Source organism: Bufo bufo, chromosome 3 (genome assembly GCF_905171765.1).
Source record: "Bufo bufo chromosome 3, aBufBuf1.1, whole genome shotgun sequence".
Taxonomy (NCBI): Eukaryota; Metazoa; Chordata; class Amphibia; order Anura; family Bufonidae; genus Bufo; species Bufo bufo.
The window spans coordinates 577,634,536-577,659,342 of record NC_053391.1 but is presented as its reverse complement, the minus strand read 5'-3'; the positions used below and the strand labels follow the sequence as shown (position 1 = coordinate 577,659,342).

Sequence of the window (24,807 nt, the reverse complement as noted above, 5' to 3'; positions counted from 1 at the left end):
ACTCGTGGGGAAAAATCGCGCATGTTCCCGCAACACCCGTGTGTGAACCCCGCCTAACAGAAGAACAGAGTTTAGTTTCAAGTTTTAAAGTACTTTTCCACATAAAAAAAAATCAACTACTGAAGTTATTCAACGAAGTCTCGCATGACTTCGTGAATAACTAACTTCAGCTCATTGGAGCCCACACATTCTAATACTGTACGGAGACCATCTCCGTACAGTATTATTCTGAAGTTTTGAACTAGAGATGAGCGAATTTCATATTTTGAATTTCATATTTTGAAACCGGACGGGCTGCAAAACGGATCCGTCCGGTTTCAGTTATGCAGGAGAGGACTCCCCTGCATAAGGGAAACGGGACGGATCAGTTATGCAGGCGATAGACTATTATGACGGAATGCCTCTGAATAACTGAATGAATAACGAAGCGTGAACGAATTTCATTTTGAACGAAGCGACTTCAGATGAAGCATTCGAAGCTCGGTTCGCTCAACACTACTGGCAGGTCCTATTTAAACAGGAAAGGGAAAAAAAAAAACACAACATAAATTTGTTCCAATTTTTTGTATTTGTAAAGAGAAGAAACGCAACAACATAACATAATATGGAGATAAGGTGAAGATTGCCATCATAACACTAGAAGACATTGTCGCATTGTGCTAGATTGTCTTGCAGGGAAAAGTAGAGGCCAGAACACCCTGATCAATAGGCGTCTGGAACATATTAGGCAGTTACAAAAGGGGAGCTTACACATGGCTGTACTTCTGTTCCTGGTTTCATCTAAATATTTTTGGACATAGTAGGGAATGAACCAGAGAAAAACCTTTCCTTTGTCTCCCTCTATATACATGGAATATTTCCCCATTTAAGTTTTAGTACTTTACGTTTTAGTACTGCATACATGGAATATAAATGAAGAGGCACTAAGCTAAAATGCAACACGGCCTCAAGAAAAAGACCAGCTGAAAAAAAAAATTCATCAGGTTGGGAAGAAAAACATGTCCTTTCAAAAGGTCCCTCACATGCTCATTTACTCACGTACAGTGGCTCATGAGAAAGCACGACATGTGAAATAGTCTTGAGATTTAAAAAAATTATTGTGCATAGTTCTGCTAGTTTTAGACATGGCAGCTACAGCAGGTGATTAAAGGTGGCCATATACATTAGCTGAATATCAGCTGGACGAGTCAGACAGGCCAACCATCTTATGTGCTTAGGAATGTCCCAAACCTCCTGCCAACAGCACATGTTGGTGCATCATAGGTTAAAAAAAAAAAAAAAAAAAAGTGGCCAGGTTTAATGTTAACGTTGAAAATTTTTTCAAAAAGTTTAAAAACTGTTTTGATTTGCATTTTTTTACCAAAATGCAGCTTGCGCTATGTTTTTTTTTTTTCTGGCAGTTTCTAATCAGGATCCTCTACAGGACTTTAAAAATGCATGTTTAAAATGTTACAAAAAAATCCCCTAAAGAGCTCTTAAAAAAACAAAACGTATTTAAAGGAATTGTTATATTTTTTTTTTAAAAGCATTAAAAACTGCTGAAAAAAATTGATTGCGATATAGTTGGATTATTTAAACATAATTAAATAGTGGATATACCTAGGTTACACCATTTGGTATAAAAGCTAGATGGATACAGAGGGGACGTCAGGTTTCTAGACTAAGGAAGTCCTCTTTTCTGGTTTTCCCGCCTGGAGTATCCCAATTGTGTCCAGATGTATACTATGAGGATATATACGTCACTCTATGCTAACACACGTCACAATCCTATTGGCTCATTTGTATTTTTAGATTGTAAGGGTGACACCCAGGGCTTTGCTAATAAAGATGGTCTTCTGCCAAAAGGATTGTGCTGTTAGGAATTGGAAGAGGTGGAAGAAGACTCAAATACCACAATGAGTCATGTCTTCTCATTCTTTTACCTCTAGACTAAATGTTAAGATTTGGAATATTGCAGACAACATTGTTAGATCCCTTGTTTAGGGATCATTCAAAAATTCTACCATGACAGGGGAGATTCATCAAAACTGGTGGACAGGAACACTGGATTAGTTGCCCATATTAACCAATCAGATTCCAAATTTTATTTTCCAAAGGAGCACTGAAAAATGTAAGGTGGAATCTGGATGCTATGGGCAACTAAGCCGGTTTTCCTTCATACCAGTTTTGATAAATGTGTGTAATGCAGCCCATACTATAGCTCAAGTAGTGCACAGACTACAATCTTGTCACATCATTTGTTGCTTCTACCGTAGGTGGACAGAATAACGTACAGCCAATTGCATTTCTCTGGGAGGATTTTTCCCCCCACATCAGCAAAGTTGAAAAGCAAATTGAAAAAAATAAAATAAAATTAGGTGTCAGCTGAAAACTTTTACGTGCGCTGGCTAACTGGGGTGAAACGCTGGCTTTAAGGGATTGTACCAGGTTTTTAAGTTATCCCCAATTTGCGTCTCCGGAACTCCCACAGAGAACGAATGGACCGCCAATGCGCATGCATGACCTGCTGCTCCATCAGAACGGGGGAGGGGGGGGGGGAAGGATCCCCATTCCCCCATTCCTGTGAGTGCTGGGGGTCCCAATGGTCATACCTGCAGCGATCAACTAGATATCCCCCATCATGTGGACAGGGAATATTTAAAAACTTGGCCCAACCCTTGAAACCTAATATTTTAGTAGAAATGGAAACCTTTTAAAAAAAAAATTAATACAAGAAACGCACAAAATAAATATAAGTTTTTATCCGCTAAAAATACACAAGTCAGCTCCAAGTAATGAACCCAAAATATGCACACAACGATAAATAATGAAATTTAAATGTATACATCTGTATAAACAAGTAGCATTCACTAAGATCCTAGAAATGCAGATAAGAATTTTGTTTGTTCTCTGTGTACTAAAACCCAGTGTACAGGTATATAGAAAAACTGGAAATAGGAGGGCATTTAGAAAAGCTAATGGTCTTTGCAGCTGCATTTTGGCCCAAACTCCTGTTCATTTTTTCCCACTGAAAACTGAAATGAGGTCTCCCATAGGGTAGGAGGAAAACAAGGCACTAACCCAAAGCAGACTGAAAGGTGGAGACCGCCTCATACTGTAATCATGGAACAGTTTCCATAGATGGTCCCTCATTTGGTTATCTATATGGTCAGGCCAAACACCTGCCTGAAGTGAAGGCAATAATTCTGAGCAGAATCTACTTAAAAACTCAGATAATATTTCTAATGGCAGATTCTAGTGACACGTATTGTTGCCTAACCTGCTTGGGAAAATTGTGGTAACAATATGAAAAAGGTGTGAAACTGCTTTAATTGCGTGCCTAGCTGTTGGTAATTTGTACAAAGACGGTCAAGCCTGGTACCACTGGAAACAGATATTTTTCCCCTTTAGATGGTCAATAAACTTTTTTATTGCTCTAACTCTAGCACCCATGGTTTGGTTTATTTTGCCTCCAAGTGCTGTAATAAAGTCCAGGACACCACATGAAGTAAGGTCGGCATTCAGAGGAGGTTTTCTTGTTCAATTTAGTCAGACCAATGAATCCATGGGGAAAAAAGTGAGGGTTGACATTTTACGCAAATATTTTGGTGACAAACTCCAGGAATCGTTTTCCATACTGATCTGGGTGCACAGTAGAAATCTCAGCACCAGCCTAAAATAAAAGAACATTTTTACAAATTAGTGTACATAGAAAACAATTGATGCATTCATGTCTTATAATGCCAGACTAAAAGTTAATATTCTGCATAGTTAACCATGAGATATATAAAACGGGACTCACAGCCATAAATGTAACTTTGTAGAAGTTAATGCTTAAAGAGGACCTTTCATGGGTTTGTAGTAAGTGAGATACCCTCTGCTGTGCTGCCACCCTGCCTGTTTTTTTAAAATAAAGCTCCTGCGCCCCGTTATGGCCCCCCGCAAAATTCACGCTCAGTATGCTAATACTGAGCATCGGAGCAGTGGGGAGGAGACACGGTCTCTCTGTGGGTGTCTCCTTCTCCCCGGTTGTAGTGCTGTCCAATCGCAGCGCAGAGAGTCACAGCCAGGGAGAAAAAACCTCCTCCCCATTGCTCCGATGCTCAGTATTAACATACTGAGCGCAAAATTTGTGAGCGGCCATAACAGGGCGCAGGAGTGCCATTTTAAAAAAGCAGGCAGGGTGGCAGCACAGCAGGGGGCTACCCAGCAGGTACAGATATTTATCTCACTTACTACAAACCCATGTGAAAAGTCCTCTTTAACCCCTTAGGGACCGGGCTCATTTTCACCTTAAGGACCAGGCCATTTTTTGCAAATCTGACCAGTATCACTTTATGTGGTGATAACTTTAAAACGCTTTTACTTATCCAGGCCATTCTGAGATTGTTTTTTCGTCACATATTGCACTTCATGACACTGGTAAAATGGAGTCAAAAAAATTCATTTTTATTTATAAAAAAAAATAAAAAATTTGCCAAAATTTATTAAAAATTAGCAAGTTTCCAAGTTTAAATTTATCTACTTCTATAATATATAGTAATACCTACAAAAATAGCTATTACTTTACATTCCCCATATGTCCACTTCATGATTGGATCATTTTGGGAATGACATTTTATTTTTTGGGGATGTTATAAGGCTTAGAAGTTTAGAAGCAAATCTTGAAATTTTTCTGAAATTTTCCAAAAAAACACTTTTTAAGGACCAGTTCAGGTCTGAAGTCACTTTGTGAGGCTTACATAATAGAAACCACCCAAAAATGACCCCATTTTACAAACTACACCCCTCAAGGTATTCAAAACTGATTTTATAAACGTTGTTAACCCTTTAGGTGTTCCACAAGAATTAATGGAAAATATAAATAAAATTTCACTTTTTTGGCAGATTTTCCATTTTAATAATATTTTTCCAGTTACAAAGCAAGGGTTAAGAGCCAAACAAAACTCAATATTTATGGCTCTGATTCTGTAGTTTACAGAAACACCCCATATGTGGTCGTAAACCACGAGGAATGCCATACGGTTTTTGGAAGGCAGATTTTGCTGGACTGGTTTTTTGACACCATGTCCCATTTGAAGCCCCCCTAGAGTAGAAACTCCAAAAAGTGACCCCATTTTAGAAACTACAGGATAGGGTGGCAGTTTTGTTAGTACTAAATTAGGGTACATATGATTTTTGGTTGCTCTATATTACACTTTTTGTGAGGCAAGGTAACAAGAAATAGCTGTTTCGGCACAGTTTTTATTTTTTGTTATTTACAACATTCATCTGACAGGTTAGATCATGTGGTATTCTTATAGACTAGGTTGTCACGGACGCGGCGATACCTAATATGTATACTATTTTGTTATTTATGTAAGTTTTACACAATGATTTCATTTTTGAAACAAAAATAAATCATGTTTGTGTCTCCATAGTCTGAGAGCCATAGTTTTTTCAGTTTTTGGGCGATTATCTTGGGTAGGGTAGGATTTTTGCAGGATAAGATGAGGGTTTGATTGGAACTATTTTTGGGTGTGTATGACTTTTTGATCGCTTGCTATTACACTTTTTGCGATGTAAGGTGACAAAAAAAATGGCTTTTGTTAGTTTTTTTTTTTTTAGTTTTTTTTTACGGTGTTCACCTGAGGGGTTAGATCATGTGATATGTTTATAGAGCAGGTTATTACGGACGAGGCGATACCTAATATGTATGCTTTTTTAAAAATTTACTTAAGTTTTACACAATAACAGCTTTATTAAAACAAAAAAATGATGTTTTAGTGTCTCTATATTCTGAGCCATAGTTTTTTTTATTTTTTGGGCGATTGTCTTAGGTAGGGGCTCATTTTTTGCGGGATGAGGTGACTGTTAGATTGGTACTATTTTGGTTGGCATACACCTTTTTGATCGCTTGCTGTTGTACTTTTTGTGATGTTTTTATTTTTTCCGGTGTTCATCTGGGGGGTTAGGTCATGTGATATGTTTATAGAGCCGGTCAATACGGATGCGGCGATACCCAATATGTCAATTTTTCCCCCCCTAATTTTTACCAATTTTTTGGGGGGAAAATTATGTTTTTGTTTATTTTTACTTGAAACTTAATTTTTTTTTTTGGGGGGGGGGGGAACTTTAGTTTTTCAACTTTTTTTTTCACTTTATTTTTTTGTCCCACTTTGGGACTTCAACTTTTGGGGGTCTAAAGTTCCAGGAGACCACATGAAGTAAGGTCGGTATTCAGAAGAGGCATTCAGACCAATAAATCCATGGGGAAAAAAGTGAGGTTTGAGGGGCTGTTCACAGTAAGGACCCACTGCCATGGCACCTGCAGGTGCAGAATAAAACCTGATATTCACACTACTCCTGATAACACTACAATTTAGTTACTGAGCCTAAAGCAGAACAGAAGGCCACAGAAGATCAGACCTACCATGAACACCAGTGCTGCTTAGTGCGATTTAATGCGATTAAAACATTATGATACTGCTGATTGGTAGGGGAGCTGGGTGTTTGACCCCCACCAGTTAGATACTGATGACATATTCTAACAATAGGCGATCAATAGCAAAGTCCTAGCACATGCCTTTAAGTACAGAGATTCACTAGTTAAGATCAGTACAATAATTACCCCATGCTTTACAGTTTTGGCTGCATGAGCGGCTTTCTTCTTTGCATCGTACTGTGTCAAAATGTCAATGAGTCCCATGAAATAGACTTCTTTCTGTGGAGCACCTGTACAAAAAAATCCCACAACTTAGGAAGATGGATTTTTGTAGAAAATGCTGAAAGATTGATCAGTCTCCAAATGCATAGCTGCAATTCTAAGAAACATAAAAAAACAAAAAACAAAATACAAACACCAACCAAAAGGAAAATCAAATCCTTACATTCTGAGCTTTTGATGGCATAAACATCAATCATTGGCTCAAATTCTCCAGGGCCTAGAGGTCTTTGGGAGTTCAGGAAGCCAGCTATTCCTTCAGGAGAAGTCCCATAGGAACCAACAGTTGCATGAACTGTTCCCTCATTTTCAGCATCCTCCTCCTCGATCTCCTCTTCCTCTTCTTGCTCTGCTCGGAGGACATCATGAATTCCCAGCAAGAGACTATAATCCATGATTCTTAACTGCACCAGAAACTATAACAAAAAAAACAATAAACCATTATTCCACTGTAACGGATTAGTCATTTCACAAGATATCCCAACTTTACATTACTAAGGCTACAACAAGGCTAATAAGATGCAGGAATGGACATATAATGCTAGTCTAAGGCCAGGCAACATAATCGAAACTGAAATGCAGACTCCCTATCCAACCTAATCTTGCTCAAGTTTGTTTGGTTACATGCTCTCTGCTGTAATGTAAGGAGTCCCTGAATCTCTGATATGCAGTAAAGAGTCCCTGCTCTGGGAATCCTATGCTGTGCTGTAAGGAAGCACTCCCTGCTGTAATCTATAGAGTACCTAGCTGTGCCTTAAAGGGTTTGTGTCACTTCAGCAAATGGCATTTATCATGTAGGGAAAGGTAATACAAGGCACTTACTAATGTATTGTGACTGTCCATATTGCTTCCTTTGCTGGCTGAATTAATTTTTCCATCACATTATACGCTGCTCATTTCCATGGTTACCACTACCCTACAACCCATCAGCGGTGGCCGTGCTTGCACACTACAGGAAAAAGCACCAGCCTATATAAGCTCCTACAGTCCAGGCCACAAGAGAGGCCGGCACTTTTTCCAAGAGTGTGTAGGCGCGGCCACCGCTTATGAATTGCAGGCTGGTCGTAACCAAGGAAACGAGCAGTGTATAATGCGATGGAAAAATGAATCCAGCCAGCAAAGGAAGCAATATGGACAATCACAATACATTAGTAAGTGTCTTGTATTAACTTTCTCTACATGATAAATGTCATATGCTGAAGTGAATGGTTTGTACAGGCTGTGTTCAACTGTAGAACATAAAAACGGCATACCATAGGGTGATAACGTTTGGATAAAGTAATAGAAATGTCTCCAAAAATGAAGGCTCACCTTGGGAAGGGGGGTTGTGCTAGGTGTAGGCACAACTCTAGTGTAGGCACGGTATGGGACTGTTAAAGACCCCTTGTAGCGGATGGTATGCAGCCAGGGGTGCAGGAACTTCTGGTCAGGGATGCCTGGGGTCCCTCAGAAAGCCGGTCAATCAGCAAAGAAAAATGTCCCACAGCACAAGAACCACCCGGTGGTTTGGTTAATAAAAAACCCGGCATCTTAACCAAACCACCGGGTGGTTCTTGCGCCGTGGGACACTCTTCTTTGCTGATATTCTGAAGTGAGACAACCCCTTTAAGGAGTCCCTACACTGCTCCCAGGGTCAGCACTCTGAAAATGAAGGGGGATGCCTTGGGAGAGGGGCCTTCAAGCATTCTGACAGTGCTTGCAGAGAACCCCCCTTCCCCTATATTTAATTCTGTCTCTTTCACATGTTCTCTGCCAGGTCCTAAACTCAAGACTTGGTATAAGGGAGGCCGAAACTGTACCAGTGAGCGACACATTCACCTGTTGTCAATGGAAAGATTTTCTGTGACTAAAGACCTCAATAGTATTCACATATGTAATACACTGGTATCTACAGCTATCTATATCCCAGTACACTGTATAGGGTTTTTGGTCTGCTTTTCTTTTCTTTTTTTTTTTTAAAGGATAAAAGGAAAAATATATTTTTTTTCCAGTAATTGTAATTACAAAAATGTAATGGTGCAAAGTTTATTACAATAAACACCTTTTTCTAATACACTTTATGAATGTCAGAAAACCACTTTCTCCCACAGAAAGCAGCTCAGGTCAGTGGTGGTGGTCCTGTAATATCCTGCTGAAAACATTTAACTTAACATTCAGCTGGTGGAGGTGCTCCTACCACATCCGCTATTGTTTCCTAAGCCACGCTGCTCACAGCCCACTGATTGACTCGTGTTCTCTTGGGACAGATGGCTATGCCATTGAAAGGAGCAGTGCTAGCGATATTTCGGGGGACCTGCTGAGTCTGTCCACACTTTGTCGCTTCGCTGGCATGCCAGAGACATCGCTGCCCGCTGGGATGGAAACAGAAGCGAAGTGACTGCCACCAGCCCCACATATCTCTAACAAAATAATCATTCATTAACCAAGATAAATGCTCAATTAATCATGATTTTGAGTTACTGCTCATAAGGTTAATATAGAAATATCTGGCAATGCTCCATTCACAACTGATGGTACAGGAGGAAAAACACAAGTGAAGTGACTAAACCAGTTTAGGGGAAACACAGAAGTGGATTGAAGGAGACCGGATCTACAATATGGAAACAATGGCCAATTATAAGTCTAATAAAAATGGTCGGGTACATTAGCATGCATCTCACTCGTCTTACAGGTGCTGTACGTTTAGAAAAGCATGGCTGCTCTTTCACCCCCCAGAACGACTCTTATCCGCGTGCCTTACCCGAACAAAAGGGCAGCCATGTTTCCCATTATTATCCAACCCTTTAAAATTGTTGTCCTATCAGGACCAGCCCGGTCCTTTTGCCCTATTAGTTCATATGAACGTCAGAGGGGATTGTACGCGGTGATGATACAAATCTGCAGCAGGCAAACATTCTTCTACCAGGGATAACAGCTGGTGTCATGCAGATGCTTTTTTTTGGGCATTTTGCACTTTTGGGTGTGTTTTTGTTGCTGCAAGTTTCGACCCCCCCCATTTTTTAGGCAAAACAAAATGACAGTTCTAGATGTTCTACTGAAGTCTATGGGAAATATTAATTACTGGCATCTTTATACCCTTTGCACTTTTTGCATCAGATTTACAGCAATGGCAGTTTTCCTACACAGTCTTGTATTTTTTGCTGCGGTACAATGATGGAGTTGCCATCTTCTACACCATTGTGCCCCATGTAGGTACACCAACTGTGAGACTACGGGAGGCATGCAACAAACCTAAATGGCAAAACATCCACATTTACATTCTGCTTGGAGATGGAACAGTCAAGAGGAAAACTGCAGATGTGCATGTGACAGGAGTGCGGATCAGACACATCACAAGACTAGACAGACACTGGTGTTATAGGTTCTAAACTAGTCATGGAAGAACATTCTGTTCTCAGGATAAAACTCATAAAATTAGCCAGAGGACCTGGAAAAAGAACAACGTGATGGACAATGTTTTCTTTTACAAAACGGGAAAAACCAGCTCATAGAGCCATTAAAGAAAATGTTAACTATGCTCCCTACTTCAACAAGAAATCTAACCTTTTCTCCTCCTTCCAGAAATTATGGACAGTAGGGCTTTACGCCAAGAGTCATAAGCAGCAACGGAGTATAGACCTCAGACGTTCACACATTCAAATAGCTGCAGGTCATTAAACAAGACATTACTATATCAGCTGAATATCAATTAAAGCTCTGTTCACACTACCATCTCGGCTCAATTTAATAAGGTTTTCATTAGCCCCCCCCCCCCCCCCCCACCAGTAGTGTAGTGTGCTGCTCCCTTCTGCAGATTATAGCATTTGAATTTCAAAGAGTGAAATTGAAAGGAATAGTATGGATTTGAAAAATTTGCAGTGTCTGAATGGAGTTGTGAACAACCTCATTTACATGCAAGGTATCACCATACTGGCGGTTTTTGGAGTATAATCGACATATGTGCTGCATGTAAACATGGCCAAAACATAAGGAACAAGTATGGTACAAGACGAAAAACAAACACGTTACCTCAACATCCCGCTTCAGCTTCTCCATGAAGGCTTTCTTTTGTTCCTCATCAATGTACACCTTCTGGCTCATGTTTCGAAAATCCATGTCCTTCAAAGTTGGAAGTTCCTTAATCTGAAGACAAATGAAAGAGGAGGATTTCAAAATGAATAAATGTTACGCTACGTATCTGCGGCACAACGAGCGTTTACCAATCCCCGACTAGTCTAGACGGGCAGATCAGCAAGCGACTGTCAGGAGGGAAGTGTTGCCCGCTATCTAGCGGAGGAGACCGTTGCCATTACACGCAGCAATTTCCTCCGCAGCATGGGGAAGAGCGATCGCTTGTTAGCGATTATTGGCCAGTAAAAGCCTTTACTTCATCTGCACACAGTTATTATTTAGGGCACTTTGACTATGTCCGTTGTTCAGGACATTGACTGTCGTCAATCGACGCTTGTTACGGCCCAGCCTCAGGCTGTGTAAGACGACCCTTACTAATGTAGCAGGGATGCCTCTGTACGCCTGTGTCACATGCAGTTACAGCACCATGCTGCTGGTGTTCATCACCTGCCTGTGTGATGCCCCATACACCAAATAGGAGGTTACGTCCCCACTCCCCTCCTTGATGTATAGGAAATAACACTGCCTCTGGTTCTTCACTGCTGACTATCCAGAAACACTGAACCTCAACGCAAAATCGCTTTGTATGTAGTGTGGTTAATACTGCACTAAAGAATTTAACGTAACATCTGGCCATAAAAATAAGCAAAATGTGAACCCATGGAGGACACCAGGTGGGTTTCCACTGCTCTCCAAGCACACTGGTCAGTATTGACTACTTCACTGCCCAAATACCCGGGCATCTTTAATTGTAAAACGGTTCTTAGGATTCTAATATACTACTTCTATAAGTTAAAAACTCTAGTCAACCTCTCCACAGATGCAGTACATAAGAGCTCTGCAAAAGGCCCAAACCTTGCAGATCCAAGGGTCTCTGAGGAGAAAAGAGTGAACTGGGTGTTGATATGTACACGCCTGCAGTGGAAGGCCATAGGACAAGCTAATGATTAGCTAATGATTAGAAATCGTCTTACACCCAGATGACGTCAGAGCAGCATTTAACACTTTTGGGACATCACTGTCACAAATCTTAATGTTGAGAAGTTTTCATGTAGGCAGCTTTATCTACTAGGATGTGTCCTGCAGAAGGGTGCTAAAGTCAGGGAACTCTCTAGAGAGGTGATCTGCCCCTCTTTACTCCAGCTGTTTGTAGCTTAGTTCACACATGACAACTGGGTGAACGATTAGCAGCTAATCGTTCACCCAGTTGTCATGTGTGAACTAAGCTACAAACAGCTGGAGTAAAGAGGGGCAGATCACCTCTCTAGAGAGTTCCCTGACATTAGCACCCTTCTGCAGGACACATCCTAGTAGATAAAGCTGCCTACATGAAAACTTCTCAACATTAAGATTTGTGACAGTGATGTCCCAAAAAAGTGTTAAATGCTGCTCTGACGTCATCTGGGTGTAAGACGATTTCTAATGTTCTCCTTCTCTAGGTCTACAGAGAAGCAGACAACTAAAGCAAGACCACCACTTCCATATTAGTCCGTATATTGACCATTCTTCTGAGAGGACCACTTGTCTACAAGACCAAAGCTCTAGGTGTGTGTACTATTAAATCTCACAGATCTCATGCTCTTCCAGGGGCAGATTGTCACTTAGCATTTCTTCTGCTCACTGTACTGTATTCACCACAGTGACACAAGTCATGCTTCACTTTACTAAATTTTGAACCTTAGATGTACAAGTTACTGCTTTCTTGTTGGCGTTCTGTAGACATCAAAGGGGTTGTTGGCTTTCTAATGACATGTCAGTGTATAACATGTCTCTAAATTAATAAGCATGAAACAAAAGTGGCCAATTGCTTACCCCAACACACCCATAGAAGCACACGCCAATCTGATTACATACTCTATCCATGGGAAGGGAATTCCCATGGATAAAGCATGTAATCAGATTGGTGTGCCCATAGCATACAAGATGGTAGCAGTCATTTTATATAACCCACTTGCCCGGAAGCAATCTCTACTGTGCAGGTGCTACAAGCGTACAGCGCGGATGCAGGTGGTTCTGCAGTCTGCATCTGAACGCTTTCATCACCTGTGCAGTAGAGAACACCCCGGTCACGTTTGATAAATGCCATCATCTTGGACATGTCAGAAGTAGGAGACAGAGGTGTCACATCTGGAATATGAACCTGCCTGACTGAGGCCTATGGGCGGTTTCACACGAGTGGATGCCATGCGTGGAATCCGCAGCGTGAAAGACAGCCAAGCCCCGCTCCGGACAGCAGAGACACGGAGCAGTAACATGATTGATGCTCCGAGCCTCTCTGTGATCTTTTTACTACAAAATCATGGTGACCACTTTATCTCACTGTGATTTTGTAGTAAAAAGATCACCGAGAGGCACAGAGTATTATCAATCATGTTACTGCTCCGTGTCTCTGCTGTCCGGAGCAGGGCTTGGCTGTCATTCACGCTGCGGATTCCACGCATGGCATCCGCTCGTGTGAAACAGCTCCAAGGAAGAAAGACTTTGTGTGCTGACTAGAATATTCTGTAACTATTCACTTCAAGCCTTGTTCACGATGGCGGAGGCAAATGAGGTACAACGGACACCATTGACTGTAATGGAGTCTATCGGGTTTCAGTCATGTCAGCCTGGATTTTACAGGACAGAGTAGCGCAGCATACGTTTCCATTTTGTCCTGTTTTGTACTACAAAGCCGCCGTTCAGGAGAAACCGACACATGTGAACGCGCCCTTATCTGAGAAAAAGAAATTATAGCATAGACACAGCTACAACATGACAGCAGCAGCTGTTTCTAGCCCCATAAAATATTCCTAAAAGGAAAAAGCGATTTCTGGAATTCATGTAATGTTACATTTATAGCAGTGCGGCCTCAACGCTTGCAAACTCTGACAGCCAAATAAGGCATCCGAGTCACTTATCCTAAGCAGCAGAGGAAAAGGAAGACTGCGACCAGAATCTAGCATGCGGAGACATACCCGTCTGACAACTTACAAATGCTTCAAGATTTGAACATTTGTAAGTACAACTTAGGCCTCATGCACACGACCGTATCTGTTTCGCGGTCCGCAAATTGTGGATCAGTAAAATACAGTGCTGTCTGCGTTTAATTTGTAGACCAATTATTTTCAAATGGTCCATGGTCTGCATTTTGAGGGCAGACTATATTTTTGTGGAATGCAAAAAGATAGAACATGTCTCATACTGGTCCTCAAAATGTGGACCACGGATCCATTTAAGTAAATGAGTGCGCCAAAAAAATGCAGATGCAATACATACAGCATCCATATTCTGTGGTTCCGCAATTTGTGGACCGCAAAAAGGATGCACAAGACCCTATGTATAAAAGTACAGCTACTGACACACGGCTTGCTCTACATGAATACATATGAACAGGGAGTAGAATGGCAAATCTAAAAAAGTTAAAAGGTTATCTTAAGATTTCCACGTCGCCATCTTCCCAAATATCTTGAAATACACTACAGCTTTCACACTGTCGTTATTCACAGTGGACTGACCCTTTCTGATTTCATCATCGATAATAGGTGATGTAGACAGCTCAGCCCTGCCATCCTGCAAACGTCACAGAGCATGCCCACAACACTCCAACCTTACAAGCCAATAAGTTATACCCAAAATAAACAAAATGACTTCTAGCAAGAACTACACCAAACATGCAATTAATAATACATTATGGGCTCCAGAGGACATAGAGTAAAGTGTCTCACCTAGACACTCTTACATTTCTATTTCTTAGATCTAACCTTTAGAAGTTCCATCAGATCTTTGAAAGCAGACAGGGGACATTAACAACAATCAACAGCAAAATACTAGATTATTTCTGTATCCCTGATTCAGACTAGAGCAAAAGCCATCTTTTCAAGCCATGCAACAATGGAAGGAAAACACAAGGACAATGGTTCCAGAAATACATTGTGTGATCTCAAACAGACAAGAAACGTACCTTCTCTTTATCACTAGCCTCTCGAGAAACCAAGGATCCCTGTAAAGGATGTAAAAAAATTAGAGAATGGCACCTCCAGTAACGCAGAAAACTCTTATAGTGCAAGACTTCACAAATTAGAAGTTATTTACTCTTGTTATCCTATACTGCTAAAAGAGCACCAAGAAGTAGCCCGGATTACTTAGGCCACTTTTACACCAGTGTTTTTGCTGGATCCGGAAGGGTTCAGCAAAAACGCTTCTGTTACTGATAATACAACCGTCTGCATCCGTTATGAACGGATCCGGTTGTATTATATTTAACATGGCCAAGACGGATCCGTCATGAACTCCACTGAAAGTCAATAGGGGACGGATGCGTTTTCTATTGTGTCAGAGAAAAGATGCGTTTTGCTCCGCATCCCAGGACGGAAAGCAAACCGCAAAATGCTGCGGTTTGCTCTCCGGTATGAGAACGGAACAGAATGCATTTTGGAGCATTCTGTTAAGTTACATTTTGTCCCCAGTGACAATGAATGGGGACAAAACTGAAGTGTTTTTTTTCCGGTATTGAGAGCCTATGATGGATCTCAATACCGGAAAATAGAAACGCTAGTATGAAAGGTGGTGTACATTTACTTTTTTTAAAACAAAATATTCTCTGCATCCAGCAAGACAGGGGATAAGTGTCTGATCAGTGGGGGTCTGACCGCTGGTATCAAGCACAAGACTATGGTGCCAAAGTCCCCGGACACCACTCTTGCACATTCTTGTGAACAGTGGGGGTTCCAACAGTCATAGCAGAACAGTGGGGGTTCCAACAGTCATAGCAGAACAGTGGGGGTTCCACATGATTAGAAACTAACTCCTATCCCGAACATAGGTTCTTGGTAGAACAACCCCTTTAAGGGCTAAACACCTTTTTTTGTTTTCTATCATTTTATGAGGCCTTGTTTTTTGTGAGATAAGTCAATGTTTTCACTGATACCATTTTGGGGTACATATGACGGACTGCTTTTTTTTTTTGACGGGTGGGATGAACGTAAATCGGGAAGTGGGGTGGGGCTGTGGATCAGCTCAATGCAGAAGGCTGAGGAGGGCTCTTCACAGTGAAGCTCCACCTCCTGGGCACTTGCAGGAGCAGAATAAAAATCACACTACTGATAAAAGGTTCTCAATAGGTATATTTTAACAGCTCTCCAAGCCCCTACCTAGCACTGATAGCAGCTATGCATGGCCTAATCTGCTAAGAGACTCCCTTTAATAAAAACTTCTTAAAAAATGTTATCAAAGATCCTTATAAAAAGGGTATTCCCATCGGGGACATTGATGGCATATCGCTAGGATAAGCCATTAACGTCAGATAGGAGCGGATCCCAGAGGTGGGACCTGCTCCGATCTCCAGAACAGGAGCACCGAGGTGAAAGCACACCACGGACTTCTGAAAATAGAGAGATATCCCAGATAGGAATACCCCTTTATTGTTTCTTAGTCCAAATGCGGGACTTGACCAACCAACCTTTAGATCCATTCTATAATACACTGTAGTCAAACCCCTTTAGATGACAATATTCACTATGGTATCTAAGTGGTTAAACAGCCGGGATCAAAATTACCATATTCCTAGACTTGCCCTCGTAGTGGGACACAGGCTGTCAGCTAGAGCTACCACAGTGATCACATTGAGATTGATGTACATCAGCAGTAAGTACATCCCGTATATGTACTTGTATTCCCTTTGGCATTAAAGGGGTTGTTCAGCTTTCTAGCATTTATCAACAGACTCTACAGCATGGCTGCACCTGCGCTGGTGATCATACTTACCTGATCCCTGCAACTGTGTTCGGGCTCCATCGCTGCCCAGCTGGATCTGCCGGTCCTCGGTCTCCCAACATCAACATCCCCACAAAACATCCATTTTGATGGATCACTGGCAATCAGATGTCACTCTTGCAGCACATCACTGGGTCATGTGCCGCACGGGTGGCACGTCACAGCTACAGCCAGTGATTGGCTGCAGCTGTCACGTGCCCCGCATTGAAACGGATGTTGATGCGGGGAAACCTGGGACCTGCAGAGAAGTCGGGGCAGAGATAGGGCCGGAACACAGTGGACGGAATCAGGTAAGCATGGTCTGTGGAAAAACATTAGAAAGAGAACCCCTTTAAGGGGTTAAAAGATTTACAAAATGGGACTGAGGATAGGGCTATATGGCAACTTTGCTTGCATGACTTCCAGTGCAATACCGCATCTAATGAGTGTCATAATGAATGCACTGCAACACCTAACAGTTGCAAAAATGCAAAGCCATTTTGATAACAAATAACTTGCACCAAAGTCCTTGAAAGGATTGGCCAGTCTATACCTACAGTTGTAAAAAAGCCCATAAAATGCAATGTTTAGTACATGCAGTTATAAGTGATCTTGTACTGTACCCCAGCACTGAACGTGAAGACCCTGCTACCCCAGCATCTGCGACATCAGAGCTACCTGAATCATCTGCTTCCATAGTATGCAAGAGGGCAGCAGTCACGTGACTTGTTCACCTGACCAATCCAGGCTGTTCCTGGCTTCTTCCACTACAGCTCAGGCGCTGAACAGTAACTGGACGCGTCCAGAGCCGGCACAGATACAGGCAGCATAATCCCCTGTATGTGTTCAGTGCCTGCGCCAGAGTGGAGAAGCCAGAAACAAGCAGAGTATTTACGCTTGCTGCATGACATCGCCAATATTAGGAAAGCTGGGGCCCTTCACATTCAAAGATGGGGTACAGTACAAGATCACTTAGGCTTCCATGTATAAAATGTTACCATTTATGGGCTTTTAACAATTTCAGTTAATGAAAGTGGCATGCCACAATGACTCACATGGGACAAGTGCACAGCTTTGTACCTGTAATACAGCAAGTCGCAAATAAATTGCACACATTTTGGTTGCGTGACTTGTGTGCAACTTACCATAGTTGCCATGTAGCCTTCGCCTAAAGGCTGCCGTTTACTGCGGTCTGTAGAGATCGTACCCAGTAAAAAAAATACATATATGCTTTAAAAAAAAAAAAAAAAAAAAAAAAGGAACTCAAGGAACAATTATTTAAAAAACATAAAACACAAGCTCACCTTAAGATCATACTTCCTGTGAACGGTGAGGCGATGGCTGAACATATTTCTCATTACTAGCATGTAAAAATCTTCATTGTCTACGCTCAAACGATACATCCCCAAAAACTGAGGCAAGAGTGTGCTACCATGGCATTTCACAATATGCTGGAAGACAAAGAGGAAAATCATTAAAAAGGGTTGTCCGATACAAGTAAAAATCTTGGACAAGGCCCACAAATGGTCTGAAATACAAAAATGATTATTCTTTCTCCAGCACCATTCTCTGCACCGCTGGTGCAGTCCTGCTGCTGGTTTACAAACTGCTCCAGTTACTGTGTCAATATATGGCACGTAACTGCTGCAGCCAATCACTGTCCTCAGCAGTCTACAGCTGAGGACAGTGATTGATTGGTTACAGGAGTCACATCCTGTACACCTACATGTCCCTGTGACATTAACCACTTAAGGACCACAGGTTTATACCCCCCTAAAGACCAGGCCCTTTTTTACAAATCGGCACTACACTACTTTCACCGTTTATTGCTCGGTCATGCAACTTACCACCCAAATGAATTTTACCTCCTTTTCTTCTCACTAATAGAGCTTTCATTTGGTGGTATTTCATTGCTGCTGACATTTTTACTTTTTTTGTTATTAATCGAAATTTAACGATTTTTTTGCAAAAAAATGACATTTTTCACTTTCAGTTGTAAAATTTTGCAAAAAAAAAACGAGATCCATATAGAAATTTTGCTCTAAATTTATAGTTCTACATGTCTTTGATAAAAAAAAAATGTTTGGGTAAAAAAAAAATGGTTTGGGTAAAAGTTATAGCGTTTACAAACTATGGTACAAAAATGTGAATTTCCGCTTTTTGAAGCAGCTCTGACTTTCTGAGCACCTGTCATGTTTCCTGAGGTTCTACAATGCCCAGACAGTACAAACACCCCACAAATGACCCCATTTCGGAAAGTACACACCCTAAGGTATTCGCTGATGGGCATAGTGAGTTCATAGAACTTTTTATTTTTTGTCACAAGTTAGCGGAAAATGATGATTTTTTTTATTTTATTTTTTTTCCTACAAAGTCTCATATTCCACTAACTTGTGACAAAAAATAAAAACTTCTATGAACTCACTATGCCCATCACGAAATACCTTGGGGTCTCTTCTTTCCAAAATGGGGTCACTTGTGGGGTAGTTATACTGCCCTGGCATTCTAGGGGCCCAAATGTGTGGTAAGGAGTTTGAAATCAAATTCTGTAAAAAATGACCAGTGAAATCCGAAAGGTGCTTTTGGAATGTGGGCCCCTTTGCCCACCTAGGCTGCAAAAAAGTGTCACACATCTGGTATCTACGTACTCAGGAGAAGTTGAGGAATGTGTTTTGGGGTGTCATTTTACATATACCCATGCTGGGTGAGATAAATATCTTGGTCAAATGCCAACTTTGTATAAAAAAATGGGAAAAGTTGTCTTTTGCCAAGATATTTCTCTCACCCAGCAGGGGTATATGTAAAATGACACCCAAAACACATTCCCCACCTTCTCCTGAGTACGGGGATACCAGATGTGTGACACTTTTTTGCAGCCTAGGTGGGCAAAGGGGCCCATATTCCAAAGAGCACCTTTCGGATTTCACAGGTCATTTTTTACAGAATTTGATTTCAAACTCCTTACCACACATTTGGGCCCCTAGAATGCCAGGGCAGTATAACTACCCCACAAGTGACCCCATTTTGGAAAGAAGAGACCCCAAGGTATTCGCTGATGGGCATAGTGAGTTCATGGAAGTTTTTATTTTTTGTCACAAGTTAGTGGAATATGAGACTTTGTATGAAAAAAAAAAAAAAAAAAAAAAAATCAGCATTTTCCACTAACTTGTGACAAAAAATAAAAAATTCTAGGAACTTGCCATGCCCCTCACGGAATACCTTGGGGTGTCTTCTTTCCAAAATGGGGTCACTTGTGGGGTAGTTATACTGCCCTGGCATTTTCCAGGGGCCCTAATGTGTGGTAAGTAGGTAAATGACCTGTGAAATCCTAAAGGTGCTCTTTGGAATATGGGCCCCTTTGCCCACCTAGGCTGCAAAAAAGTGTCACACATGTGGTATCGCCGTATTCAGGAGAAGTTGGGGAATGTGTTTTGGGGTGTCATTTTACATATACCCTTGCTGGGTGAGAGAAATATCTTGGCAAAAGACAACTTTTACCATTTTTTTATACAAAGTTGGCATTTGACCAAGATATTTCTCTCACCCAGCATGGGTATATGTAAAATGACACCCCAAAACACATTCCCCAACTTCTCCTGAGTACGGCGATACCAGATGTGTGACACTTTATTGCAGCCTAGATGCGCAAAGGTGCCCAAATTCCTTTTAGGAGGGCATTTTTAGACATTTGGATACCAGACTTCTTCTCACGCTTTGGGGCCCCTAGAATGCCAGGGCAGTATAAATACCCCACATGTGACCCCATTTTGGAAAGAAGACACCCCAAGGTATTCAATGAGGGGCATGGCGAGTTCATAGAAATTATTTTTTTTTGGCACAAGTTAGCGGAAATTGATATTTTTTATTTTTTTCTCACAAAGTCTCCCGTTCCGCTAACTTGGGACAAAAATTTCAATCTTTCATGGACTCAATATGCCCCTCACGGAATACCTGGGGGTGTCTTCTTTCCGAAATGGGGTCACATGTGGGGTATTTATACTGCCCTGGCATTCTAGGGGCCCTAAAGCGTGAGAAGAAGTCTGGAATATAAATGTCTAAAAAAATTTACGCATTTGGTTTCCGTGAGGGGTATGGTGAGTTCATGTGAGATTTTATTTTTTGACACAAGTTAGTGGAATATGAGACTTTGTAAGAAAAAAAAATAAATAATTCCGCTAACTTGGGCCAAAAAAATGTCTGAATGGAGCCTTACAGAGGGGTGATCAATGACAGGGGGGGTGATCAATGACAGGGGGGGTGATCAATGACAGGGGGGTGATCAGGGAGTCTATATGGGGTGATAACCACAGTCATTGATCACGCCCGTGTAAGGCTTCATTCAGACGTCCGTATGCGTTTTGCGGATCCGATCCATCTATCAGTGCATCCGTAAAAATCATGCGGACATCTGAATGGAGCTTTACAGGGGGGTAATCAATGACAGGGGGGTGATCAGGGAGTCTATATGGGGTGATCACGCCCCTGTAAGGCTTCATTCAGACGTCCGGATGCGTTTTGCGGATCCGATCCATCTATCAGTGGATCCGTAAAAATCATGCGGACATCTGAATGGAGCTTTACAGGGGGGTGATCAATGACAGGGGTGTAATCAATGACAGGGGGGTGATCAGGGAGTCTATATGGGGTGATCACCACAGTCATTGATCACGCCCCTGTAAGGCTTCATTCAGACGTCCGGATGCGTTTTGCGGATCCGATCCATCTATCAGTGCATCCGTAAAAATCATGCGGACATCTGAATGGAGCTTTACAGGGGGGTAATCAATGACAGGGGGGTGATCACCACAGTCATTGATCATGCCCCTGTAAGGCTTCATTCAGACGTCCGGATGCGTTTTGCGGATCCGATCCATCTATCAGTGCATCCGTAAAAATCATGCGGACATCTGAATGGAGCTTTACAGGGGGGTAATCAATGACAGGGGGGTGATCACCACAGTCATTGATCATGCCCCTGTAAGGCTTCATTCAGACGTCCGGATGCGTTTTGCGGATCCGATCCATCTATCAGTGCATCCGTAAAAATCATGCGGACATCTGAATGGAGCTTTACAGGGGGGTAATCAATGACAGGGGGGTGATCACCACAGTCATTGATCATGCCCCTGTAAGGCTTCATTCAGACGTCCGTATGCGTTTTGCGGATCCGATCCATCTATCAGTGCATCCGTAAAAATCATGCGGACATCTGAATGGAGCTTTACAGGGGGGTGATCAATGACAGGGGGGTGATCAGGGAGTCTATATGGGGTGATCACCACAATCATTGATCATGCCCCTGTAAGGCTTCATTCAGACGTCCGGATGCGTTTTGCGGATCCGATCCATCTATCAGTGCATCCGTAAAAATCATGCGGACATCTGAATGGAGCTTTACAGGGGGGTGATCAGGGAGTCTATATGGGGTGATCACCACAGTCATTGATCATGCCCCTGTAAGGCTTCATTCAGACGTCCGGATGCGTTTTGCGGATCCGATCCATCTATCAGGGGGGTAATCAATGACAGGGGGGTAATCAATGACAGGGGGGTAATCAATGACAGGGGGGTAATCAATGACAGGGGGGTGATCAGGGAGTCTATATGGGGTGATCACCACAGTCATTGATCACGCCCCTGTAAGGCTTCATTCAGACGTCCGGATGCGTTTTGCGGATCCGATCCATCTATTAGTGGATCCGTAAAAATCATGCGGACGTCTGAATGGAGCTTTACAGGGGGGTGATCATTGACAGGGGAGTGATCAATGACAGGGGGGTGATCAGGGAGTCTATATGGGGTGATCAGGGGTGATCAGGGGCTAATAAGGGGTTAATAAGTGACGGGGGGGGGGGGGGGTGTAGTGTAGTGTAGTGGTGCTTGGTGCTACTTTACTGAGCTACCTGTGTCCTCTGGTGGTCGATCCAAACAAAGGGGACCACCAGAGGACCAGGTAGCAGGTATATTAGACGCTGTTATCAAAACAGCGTCTAATATACCTGTTAGGGGTTAAAAAAAACACATCTCCAGCGTGCCAGCGAACGATCGCCGCTGGCAGGCTGGAGATCAACTCTCTTACCTTCCGTTCCTGTGAGCGCGCGCGCCTGTGTGCGCGCGTTCACAGGAAATCTCGGCTCACGCGAGATGACGCCTATTGGCGTTAGCGTAGCCTGGGGGAGCCGCCGCAATGACGCCTTTCGGCGTTACAGTTGCGGGAAGTGGTTAAAGCGAAAGACGCATGATCTCTGCAGCCAATCACTGTCCTAAACAGGAGACCACTGAGGACAGTGATTGACTGCAGTGGTCACGTGTTGTATATTGGCACGTCACCGTTGCAGTGTTTAAAGAGGACCTTTCACTTGTATAAACTATGTGAACTAAGTATGCTGCCATATAGAGCGGCACCCGGGGATCTCACTGCACTTACTATTATCCCCGGGCGCCGCTCCGTTCCCCCGTTATAGGCTCCTGTACCTTTGCTCCTTAAGTTATAGTAGGCGGTGTCTTCCCTTGTCCTGTGGGAGTCTCCTTCTCCTAGGCTGCAGCGCTGGCCAATCGCAGCGCACAGCTCACAGCCTGGGAGAAAAAAAACTACCAGGCTGTGAGCTGTGCGCTGCGATTGGCCAGCACTGCAGCCTAGGAGAAGGAGACGCCCACAGGACAAGGGAAGACCCGCCTACTATAACTTAAGGAGCAAAGGTACCGGAGCCTATAACGGGGGAACGGAGCGGCGCCCGGGGATAATAGTAAGTGCAGTGAGATCCCCGGGCGCCGCTCTATATGGCAGCATACTCAGTTCACATAGTTTATACAAGTGAAAGGGCCTCTTTAAATAAACAATCTGCGGCAGTAGGACCTCACCTGTGGACCAGAGAATGGAAATGGAGAAAAGGGTAAGGATAACATTTTTTATTTTATTTTTTTAAGACGACTCGGGGGCTTGTCTGAGATTTTGATAATCTTGGACAAACCTTTTAAAATGTAACTGTCATGTTTTAATCAAAGTAATCACAGCTAAGACGATATCCCGTCAGAGGGAGTGATAACCACAGGTGGTGTATATGTATAATAAATGTAATCACAGGGAACAACCTGTTTTAAAACGTAGCCTTTAATCTAAATATGGGGCACAGATCATACAATATTCGAAAAAATGGCCTTGCAAAAACTAGAACCTAAAAAGAAGATATCCCATTTATATTCCTTGCTCATTTCCACAAATGATACAAATAGATGTGCGTTTATTGATAAATGGGAGGAGGAACTAGCCATAAAATTTGATCAATGGGAGATGCCGAAAGTGTTAATGGCTTCAGGGAAAGTCTCTAGATGTGTAAAATTGCAGGAGAATAGTTATAAAGTCCTCACACGCTGGTATTATACACCACAAAGGTTACACACTATGTTCCCAGAGGTCAGTCCCATTTGCTGGAGGTGTGAGATTAATATTAGGTCTCAAAGTCATGTCTGGTGGTCATGTCCTAAAATTCAAAACTATTGGCAGGAGGTATGTAAGGTCCTATCCCAGGTATGCAGAATAACAGTCCGAGCGTCACCTAAATTATGCCTTTTTGGCCTAACGGGAGAGTTAACCAGTACTAAAGCAAGAGAGGTTCACACTTTGTGTAAGATACTATTGGCAGCAGCACACCTCTTCTAGTGGCAGTATACTGGAGAAAAATAGACCCCCCATCATTGCAGCATTTGTTTATGAAATGTGACCAGATCTATAGATTGGAGCAAATAGCACATTGGGATGCCAGAACACCTCAACGTTTCTCGGTTATTTGGGGCCCATGGAAGAAGTTTAGAAGATTTACTGATTAAACTAGGATTTCATTTGGGAATTGTAGGACTATTGCATGGTATGTGGAATCATGAGTCTTTCTAGATACACATTATCCCCCTCCCCTCTGACTCCCCCCCCCCCCCCCCCTCCTTCCTTTTCCACGTTTGGAAATGTTTCTCCAAATTTATGTTTTACCAAGAAAGGTGATATACCGATTATATCAATATCTGTACAACTATTGTAACAGCTGTAACTCAAGCATGCCGATTTATATATGATGGTCAAAGTTAATCTTTTCACGCCTATCGGCGAGTATTCATTTTTATATTTATAAAACAATAAAAATATTTTGAAGTAATCTAATTTAAACATAAAACAACAAACTCCCACAGACACACATAGAAAAGAACAAAAAAAAAGAAAAGATATATCCTTCATGACATAGGAGATAATACTGCAATCGTCCAATGACACGGGTCAGTGATAGACGGGGTGG

General features: G+C 42.3%; 1 protein-coding gene across 1 annotated transcript in view; it reads right to left on the bottom strand.

Moving 5' to 3' along the window:
* Positions 1-3,357: 3,357 nt before the first annotated feature.
* The window catches only part of PIP4K2C (phosphatidylinositol-5-phosphate 4-kinase type 2 gamma), a 61,842-nt gene continuing 40,392 nt past the window's right edge, over positions 3,358-24,807 (bottom strand). The window contains exons 5-10 of the mRNA XM_040425750.1: positions 17,827-17,973; positions 14,733-14,771; positions 10,691-10,804; positions 6,849-7,098; positions 6,590-6,693; positions 3,358-3,652 (exon numbers count right to left, since the gene is read on the bottom strand). Coding sequence (XP_040281684.1) covers positions 3,572-3,652; positions 6,590-6,693; positions 6,849-7,098; positions 10,691-10,804; positions 14,733-14,771; positions 17,827-17,973 — 735 coding nt within the window. The 3' untranslated portion in view covers positions 3,358-3,571. The remainder of the gene's footprint in view (positions 3,653-6,589; positions 6,694-6,848; positions 7,099-10,690; positions 10,805-14,732; positions 14,772-17,826; positions 17,974-24,807) is intronic.